Below are 9725 nucleotides of genomic sequence, written 5' to 3'. Positions count from 1 at the left end.
AAATTAGAAGGGAGGTGTGGCACGTGCCTGTAGTCCCAGCTACTTGGGAGGCTGAGGCAGGAGAATTGCTTGAACCTGGGAGGCAGAGGTTGCTGTGAGCCGAGATCGTGCCACTGCACTCCAGCCTGGGTGACAGAACAAGACTCTGTCTCAAAAAAAAAAAAAAAAAAAAAAGGAAAGGAATCATGTAGGTGACTTAGTGGTTAGTGTGAGAGTAGTGATAATGATTTTTGGCATCTGAGTATTCCAGCCTTGCATTCAAGAATATCAAAGATGAGGGGAGGACTTTCTGTTTTTTGCTCTCCTTTTTCTTTCTTGATCTTGATCTCTTTCCAGAAAACAATACAGTGCACCTGTTTAAAATGTGAAATTTGACAAGTTTTGTGGTATGTATACACCTGTGAAACCATTAGCACAATAAAGATAATGAACATATCCATTATCCCTAGAAGTGTCAGCTGGGCTCAGTGGCTCACACCTGTAATCCCAGCACAGGGAGGCTGAGGCGGGCAGATCGCTTGAGCCCAGGAGTTTGAGACAAGCGTCAGCAATATAGGGAGGCGCCCGTCTCTACAAACATTACAAATAATTATCTGGGTGGGGTGGCATGCGCTTGTAGTCCCAGATACTTAGGAGGCTGGAGTGGGGGAGGATCACTTGAGACTGAGGTCGAGGCCGCAATGAACTGTGATCTTGCTGCTGACTCCAGCCTGGCAACAAACCTAGATCCTGTCTCCAAAAAGTCTTCGTACCTTGTAATCCTTCCTGTCTTTTTCTACCCTGTCCCCAGACAACTACCTATCCGCTTTCCGCTTTCTGTCACCATAAGTCAGTTTGCATTCTGTAGACTTTATATAAATGAAATAATCCAGTATGTACTCTTTTTTCCCCTCTGGTTTCTTTCACTCAGCATGATTATTTTCAGATTCATTCACATTGTTACGTTTATGAGTAGTTGATTATTTTTTGTTGATGAATAATAGTCCACTGTGTGGATTTACCAAAATTTGCTTCCCCATTCACCTGTTCATGGACATTTGGGCTACTTCCAGCTTTTTCTATTGCAAATAAGACTGCTATCCGAGAATCGCTTGAACACAGGAGGCAGAGGCTTCAGTGAGCTGAGATTATACCACTGCACTCCAGCCTGGGTGACAGAATGATACTCTGTCTCAAAGAGAAAAAAAATTTTTTAAAGGGTGCTATGAACATTTGTGTACAACTTTTTGCGTGGATATATACTTTCATTTCTTTTGGGTAAATACCTAGGGGTGGATCGATGAGGTTGCATAGTAATTATTCCTCTGTTCAAGCATTGGCTCCATATCTAGAAGTGTCATCTTTATCTTTTTTTTTTTTTTTTTTTTTGAGGAGTCTCACTCTATTGCCAAGGCTGGAGTAAGCACTGGCGCAATCTTGGCTCACTGCAACCTCCACTGCTCGGGTGCAAGCAATTCTTCTGCCTCAGCCTCCCGAGTAGCTAGGATTACAGGCGGCCACCACTATACCTGCTAATTGTTGTATTTTTAGTAGAGACGGGGTTTACCCATGTTGACCAGGCTGGTCTTGAACCCGACCTCAGGTGATCCTCCCGCCTTGGCCTCCCAAAGTGTTGGGATTACAGGTGTGAGCCACCGCACCGGGCCTAAGAAGTATCATCTTTATCTTTTGCTCACCTGACAATTTAGTATTGTGGTATTTTTGTTTTACATTACCAAAAGGTCTAGTATTTTCTAAATAAATGATTGAGAAACAAAAATGAGACTCTACTACTTTTTTTCTCCTCCTTTGAGCAAGCATGGTTCTTATCCACATGGGAGAGTGCAGGAACCTGATTCAGTCCTACAGAGCCAAGGCCAGTTCACTCCTCTGGGAGGCAGTAGTAAACATATACAGAGGCACATGGTGGGGGTGTGGGGAAAGGGGAAGAGCTGGCAATCAGTACATAGCTAAAGAAATGACTCTCTAGTGGTGGGATTTCAGAGGCCAATGGAGGTGTCTTTTCTGGGCTGGGTGTGGCCAAGGGTGAACAAGCTGATTTTGGCCTTGAAAGCCAGCCAGTCCACAGGAATTCTGGGAGACTGTCAGGAAAGAGGCAAACACCCCAGAGAGACAGGGATCTTGTGAAGACTAAGGACCTCACAGGAGCCTGTCCCAGTCTTGCACCACTATCAGCCCCTTCATCCTAACCTTCTGTTTTTTGTCTTTATTATGATAAAATCTGAGATTTATGTTCCTTAGTTTTATTTTCTTTGTGGTAAAATATACATAATAAAATTTACCATTTTAGCCATTTAAGTGACATTAGGTAATTTGCAATGCTGTGCAACCATCACTACTACCTCTTTTCTGTTTTTGAGATGGTCTCGCTCTGTCACCCAGGCTGGAGTGTAGTGGCATGATCTTGGCTGACTGCAACCTCTGCCTCCCATGTTCAAGCACTTCTCCTGCCTCAGCCACCTGAGTAGCTGGGATCACAGGCATGCGCCACCACACCAGCTAATTTTTGTATTTTTAGTAGGGATGGGGTTTTGCCATGTTGGCCAGGGGTCTTGAACTCCTGGCCTCAAGCGATCCTCTTGTTTTGGCCTCCTAATGTGCTGGGATTGTAGGCTTAAGCCACCACACTGGCCTAATACATATCTTTATTTGTAAACATGTATATTTTATCACTTTTTTCTTTAAGGCTAGCTGATACTTTAGTTACTGTAAACAAATAATCAGGCCAGGAGCGGTGGCTCATGCCTGTAATCCCAGTACTTTGGGAGGCCGAGGTGGGTGGATCACCTGAGGTCAGGAGTTCGAGACCAGCCTGGCAAAACCCCGTCTCTACTAAAAATACAAAAATTAGCTGGGCGTGGTGACAGGCGCCTGTAATCCCAGCTACTCAGGAGGCTGAGGCAGGAGAATCACTTGAACCTGGGAGGCGGAGGTTGCAGTGAGCCAAGATTGTGCCACTGCACTCCAGCCTGGGCGACAGAGCAGGACTGTCTCAAACAAAAACCCAGCTAATCAAAGATGAGAATTTTCCTGATCATGTGTACAATTTGTCACCTCATAATATACTATATACTTATATAATACAGTGTAATATATATTCTAATATATAATATAGTATAATATATTCTAATATATAATATAGTATAATATAGTATATATTCTAATATATAATAGAGTATTATATATATTCTAATATATAATAGAGTATTACATAAATCTAATACATGTATATAGTATACATGTATATCACTCTTGATATTGCTCTCTTTCCAGAAAACAATACAGTGCACCTGTTTAAAATGTGAAATTTGACGAGTTTTGAGATATGTATACACCTGTGAAACCATTAGCACAATAAAGATAATGAACATATCCATTATCCCTGAAAGTGTCAGCTGGGCTCAGTTACTGGGCCCAGTTACTGGGCTCAGTTAGTGGGATTACTATATACATATATAGTGTATATAGTAAATTTTTTACTTTATTTTATTGGAGACAGGGTCTCGCTCTGTTGCCCAGGCTGGAGTGCAGTCATGCAATCACGGCTTACTGCAGCCTCGACTTCCCTGGGTTCAGGCTATTCTCCTATCTCAGCCTCCCAAGTAGCTGAGATTACAGGTGAATGCCACCATACCTGACTATTTTTTCTTATTTTTAGTAGAGGTGGGATTTTGCCATGTTGCCCAGGCTGGTCTCAAACTCCTAAGCTTAGGCAATCTGCCTGCCTTGGCCTCCCAAACTGCTAGGATTACAGATAGAAGCCACCATGCTGGGCGAAATTTCACTTCATAAGGTCTGTCAACTTTTCTCTCTCAAAAACATTTTTGTTTTTTTTAGAGACAGGGTCTTGCTCTGTTGCCCAGGTTGGAGTGTAGTGGTATAATCATGGCTCACTGTAACCTTGAACTCCTCGGGTCAAGTGATTCTCCCACCTCAGCCTCCTGAGTAGCTGGGATTACAGATACATAGGTGCCATCATATCTGGCTAATTTCTCCATTTTTTGTAGAGATTCGGGGGGGGGGGTCTCGCTAGGTTGCCCAGCAGGCTGGTCTTGAACTCCTGGCCTTAAGCAATACTCCCACCTTGGCCTCCCAGGCACAAGCCACCATGCCCCATCTGAAAATTGTATTGTGAGGTAAACCTAATATTATTACAAAAGTGCATAAAACTGGTATATAGAGTTTAACACAGTTGTAAAGGGAACAACCCTGTAAAAATAACCTTTGAGTTAAGAAATAGAACACTGAGGCCGGGCGTGGTAGCTCATGCCTGTAATCCCAGCACTTTGGGAGGCTGAGGCAGGTAGATCACTTGAGGTCAGGAGTTTGAGACCAGCCTGGCCAACATGGTGAAACCCTGTCTCTACAAAAATACAAAAATTATCCGGGTGTGGTGGTGCATGCCTGTAATGCCAGCAACTCAGGAGGCTGAGGCTAGAATCAGTTGAACCTGGGAGGCAGAGGTTGCAGTGAGCCGAGATCGCACCACTGCACTCCAGCCTGGTGATAAAGAGAGACTCCACCTCGAAAAAAAGAAAAAAAAAAAAAAAAGAAATATAACAATGACATGTTTATTTAACAAATGGAAACCACTACAGAAGCTTTTTGAGTCAGGCCAGTGGCCCCCAGGCTCTGCTTTATGGGATACAGAAGGGAGGAACGTCTGTCCCTGGGCATTCTTCCTGAGACCTAGGGAGTGAGGTTCACTTTCTTCAAATGAACTAGGACAGGGGGTGAGAATCATGGCATCCTGCCCCTTTCCCATCATAGGCTCTGGCCTGGCATCTGGCTAATTCTTACAATAATAACTCATGGTTCTCAACTTTGGTAACTACTGACATTTTGGGCCAGATAATTCTTTTTCTTGGGAGTGCTATCCTGTGTGTTGTAGAACATTTAGCAGCATCCCTGGTCCCTACTAGATACCAATAGCACCCCCAAGTAGTGACACTAAAAATGTCTCCAGATGTTATCAAATGTCTCTGGGCACAAGATTGACCCCTGTTGAAAATCACTGCATTTGGCCAGGCACAGAGGCTCATTCCTGTAATCTTAGCACTTCTGGAGGCTGAGATGGGAGCATTGCTTGGGCTCAAGAGTTCAAGACCAGCCTGGGCAAAGATGGCGAAACCCCATCTCTACAAATAATACAAAAATTAGCCAGGTGCGATGGTGCACACCTGAAGTCCCAGCTGCTTGGGAGGTGGAGGTGGGAGAATTGCTTGAGCCCACCCAGGATACGGAGCCTGCCGTGAGCTGACATCGCACTATTGCACTCCAACCTGGGTGACGCGGCAAGACCCTGACTCAAAAAAAAAAAAAAAAAGGAAAAAGAAAAAAGTCAATGCATTCATAAGTATTTATTATGTTCCATGCATGATGTTAACAGCTATACATATGTTACTTAATTCCTTCTTCCTGTTTGTCCCCATTTTGCAGATAAGAAACTGGGATTCAGCAGGATTAAATAAATTATTGAAATTGACACAGCTTTAGTGAATGACTGAGCTGAAGTTTAAACACAGCCTTATCATTCCTCACTTTGTTTTTAACAAACATGTAAAGTTACCTCCCCAGATGTGGAGGGTGAGATATATTTCAGGTCTTGCTTCTTCCACATAGTCTAAGGCTAGGCATTTCTAAATTTATAATTCCAGGCTTTTTACTAGAGAGTTCCTTTTTATTTTCTTACCAACTGTATTAGACCAGGTTCTCTAGAGGAACAGAACTAATAGGATAGACATATATATATATAAATGGGAGTTTATTAAGTAGTATTAACTCGCACGATCACAAGGTCCCACAATAGGCCTTCTGCAAGCTGAGAGGCAAGGAAGCCAGTTCGAGTCTCAAAGATGAAGAACTTGTAGTCCAACATTCGAGGGCAGGAAACATCCAGCACGGGAGAAAGATGTAGGCTGGGAGGCTACGCCAGTCTAGCCTTTTCATATTTTTCTGCCTGCTTTATATTCGCTGGCAGCTGATTAGATGGTGCCCACCCAGGTTAAGGGTGGGCCTGCCTTTCCCAGCCCATTGACTCAACGGTTAATCAGCTCACTGTGACCTCTCCTTCCTGGGTTCAAACGATTCTCGTGCCTAAGCCTCCAGAGTAGCTGGGACTACAGGCACCCACCACCATGCCCGGCTAACTTTTTGTATTTTTAGTAGCGACGGGGTTTCACCTTATTGGCCAGGCTGGTCTTGAACTCTTGACCTCAGGTGATTCACCCACCTCAGCCTCTCTAAGTGCTGGGATTAAGGCGTGAGCCACCGTGCCCAGCCCTTTTTCCACTTTTAAGTATTCTTATGACAACACTGGGGTCACCCAAATAATCCAGGATAATATCCCTAATTTAATGTCAGCTGATTAGCAACCTTAATTTCATCTGTAACCTCAATTCCCCTTTGCCATGTAACCTAACCTATTCAGTCTCCAGGAATTGGGAAGTGGACATCATTGGCAGGGAGTATTCTTCTGCTTGTTCTAGGCACACTTGCCCACGAGTCTAAATCGAGAGTTTGCATATAGGAGGTAGGAGGTGTGACAATAATTGGATAAAGGCTTTTCTGGAATTACAAAATTCTCTTCAAATACAGGGAGGCCCTGCGGCATGATATCTGGCAAATCACTTGAGTCTTAGTATCCAAATTTCCGCTAAAATGGAAATTGCCATCCTTTGCTCAGAATATTAAATGAAATACTTACGTAAACGGACTTAGATTAGAGACCTACAAATAGGACTCAAGTTCTTGATGAATCTTGATGAGGAGGGTGGGCGAAGTACTCTAAATGAAAACGAGATAGACTGAGAGATTTCTGGAGAGGAGTGAGTGACAAGCGCCTACCCGTGAAGCTGGAGGTAGAAAATTCCAGCAAAAGGAATTTTCAAGTTTCATTGAAGCTTCTGAATTAAGGTTTGAGGGGCCAGGGTTAAAAAAAAAAAGGTAGTGAAGAGGCTCATTAAGACAACCCCCGCCAGGTAGCAGATCGTACCTCAAATGCAGTGGGAAATTTGTGAGGTCTTCATAGGCAAGGATTAAATTTTACATCTCCATGTATATATCATAGTTGTTCAATTACTTAGTGAACAAAAAAGTTGTTAAGGAAAAAAAAACTACCAATGCAGGTTCCACCGAGATTTGAACTCGGATCGCTGGATTCAGAGTCCAGAGTGCTAACCATTACACCATGGAACCGCCATGCGAACATAGCCGCCTTCGGCTCTCTAATCCTTAGACAACCCCGCCCCCATCCACAAACCCACCACTCACAGGCGGTCCCACCCGGTTCCAGCGAGTCGCTTCCGGGCCCGGTAGCTCGAGAAATGAGCAAGAGTCCACTAAGACCATGGTAGCTAGGAATTCCAGGACTCAGTTTCCCCTTTGAGCCTCCTTTAGCGACGAAAGTTTCAACCCCCACCTATCGCGACCCTCGCGCACACCACCCTTCTTGGGTTCAGGGACGGGGAGCCGCCCCCGGAAGTACTTCCCCTTAAAGGCTGGGGCCTGCCGGAAGTGGCGCAGCGGCAAGGAGGGGCTCTTCATCCAGTCCGGCAGTTGAAGCTCGGCGTTCGGGTTACCCCTGCAGCGACGCCCCCTGGTCCCACAGATACCACTGCTGCTCCCGCCCTTTCGCTCCTTGGCCGCGCAATGGGCACCCGCGACGACGAATACGACTACCTCTTTAAAGGTGAGGCCATGGGCTCTCGCACTCTACACAGTCCCCGTTCGGGGACCCGGGACACTCTCGGCGGTGGTGCCGGCCACCCCTGCACTGATAGAGGCCTGCCTCAGCCCTTCGTTTTTTGTGCGGTTCCGTCTTCTACCCAGCTCAGCTTCTTCCCTCCTCAGACAGGGGTCCCCATCACATGCCGCTCTCTGAGCGACCTCTCCGTGTGCCTTGGCTGGCCTCAGAGCCCCTCCCTGCGTGTCCTTCCCCTGGCTGACTGCCGTCTCGCATATCGTCGAATTCCTTTCCCCGGGTTCTGCGGCCCCGCCGCCCCTCCCACCATCTCTCTTTTCGGGTGTAGCGCCCCCTCCCCCTCAGCGTACACCTTTCCCGGCTGGCGTCCTCTCCCGAAGCCCCTCTGACGGGTTCTTCGCTTCCCTCTTGGCCTTGCCTTCGGTGCAGACTCCCACTACAGGTCTTTTCTTATCTGCCCCTTTCCCCGCTCGAGCGAGCCTCTCTTCTGCATCTCTTTTCCCCTCGTTCGCCCCCCCCCAAGCTTCTCCCATCCCGGGTCTAGGACCCGGTAAAATCTGAGCGGGCCAGGGGTCCCCACCCCCACCCTCCGCCCCGCGGTTCTCGCGGTCCTTGCGGTCCTTAACCTTCTCTGACCGCTCCCTCCCCCACTCCCCATTTGGCAACTCTCTCTACCTTCCCTCCCCAGATCGTGTTAAGAGCTCTCTTGTCTCCGTTGCGACCTGGGTGGTGGGAGGGTAAGAGGGATCGCCCATCACCCAGTGGCGCGCTTGTCGCAGTGACCCGGCAGGCTGACATTACTTCCCACCTAGCCTTTTATTTTCTTGCTCTCCCTACTCAGTGGCACACAACCCGGGATAACTCTTTACTCGATTCGCGAGAAGAGGTTGCGGATGGGTGGTGGCTGTTATCCTTGCCAGACCTGAAGGCCCGGTTCCTGAGCAGGAAAGGTTGTGCGCTGCACAAATACTAGCTTGCTTTATCTCTATGGACGGGTTGCTTCCTGCTGCAACACTGGGAGGATCCAACAGGAAGGGAAGAGCCCTAGTTGGCCACATACCTTTCCCAAAAGGTTGGGGGTAGGAGGAAGTTGTGTGCTCTTTAGGTCACATTAAATATTTATTATAAGGTAAGGAAACATGTAGTGCCCTTGGATAGAACATATCGGAGGGTCAGGGTTGGTTAGAAAGAATTGCTTATTGGTTGAGTCCGGAAGGAATCCAATTTTTTTTTTTAATCAACGAAGATAAAGGGTACATTTTTCAATGAGAAGAGAGTACAGTAGACGCTTTTTTTGTTCAGTGAATGTACTCTCACTCTGATGCTCTTTCTCTGCTCCTGAGTTGGGAAGGTAGCCATCAGCAGTGTGCCGAACAAAGATCATTTCCACTGAGGAAGAAGCCATTGCTATTAAAGCTTTACTGTGGAGGGTGGAGTTTAAAGAGTGTTAAGCATGGTGACTGTTTCTGTCTTTGCCATTGGGTGCTAAGAATGATTGACTAAACCAAGCAGGAAAGATTTCTTTGCTTTCCCAATACTTTGCAAATCTTGTTATGCTAGCCTGCTGTTGTACTCTTGTCATCTCTTACGCCTCTGACCCAGAATATTCTATTGTATAGGGTGAATACTTTTGGTATTCCCCCTCCACCCCGTGCTTTAAAGTACTTTCAGGGTACTTAGTTCATTTTACAAATACAAAACTGAGACCTGAATTACAAAAAGTATACTACAGCATACGTTTTGCCGAAGGTGTCTGAGATGATGTGAAATTATTTGAATCTCTTGAGACTTTGGGGTTAAAGGGAGGTTTGTGTTTTAAAATATGGTATAATGGTAGTGTGCCTTTATAAAGCTGTTTTGAAGTAATTAATGCAGAACAAGATAGACCATCAGGGTATTTCTCCTGTTTGGTTTGAACTTGAATGTTGGTTATACAAGGTCCTTTTATTTTTATTTATTTATTTTTTTTGAGACGGCGTCTTGCTCTGTCGCCCGGGCTGGAGTGCAGTGGCCAGATCTCAGC

At 45.9% G+C, this 9725-nt stretch overlaps 1 protein-coding gene and 1 non-coding gene across 7 annotated transcripts in view; one reads left to right on the top strand and one right to left on the bottom strand.

The window, feature by feature from the left end:
- Positions 1 to 7125: 7125 nt before the first annotated feature.
- TRNAQ-CUG lies at positions 7126 to 7197 on the bottom strand. The gene has a single exon. It is a non-coding gene; the product is annotated as a tRNA-Gln (tRNA).
- Positions 7198 to 7350: 153 nt separating this feature from the next.
- Positions 7351 to 9725, top strand: part of RAB11A (RAB11A, member RAS oncogene family) — a 19503-nt gene continuing 17128 nt past the window's right edge. For 4 of the 6 annotated variants that reach the window (XM_011940377.1, XM_011940376.1, XM_011940378.1 and 1 more), the window contains exon 1: positions 7351 to 7690. In XM_011940377.1, coding sequence (XP_011795767.1) covers positions 7651 to 7690 — 40 coding nt within the window. In that variant the 5' untranslated portion in view covers positions 7351 to 7650. Of the gene's footprint in view, positions 7691 to 8023; positions 8145 to 9725 lie in introns of those variants that run through there. The other 2 variants (XM_011940379.1, XM_011940380.1) reach the window with 2 other exon arrangements.

The sequence above is a fragment of the Colobus angolensis genome, unplaced genomic scaffold, assembly GCF_000951035.1.
Source record: "Colobus angolensis palliatus isolate OR3802 unplaced genomic scaffold, Cang.pa_1.0 Scaffold19, whole genome shotgun sequence".
Lineage (NCBI taxonomy): Eukaryota > Metazoa > Chordata > Mammalia > Primates > Cercopithecidae > Colobus > Colobus angolensis.
This window is presented reverse-complemented; position numbering and strand designations above follow the sequence as displayed.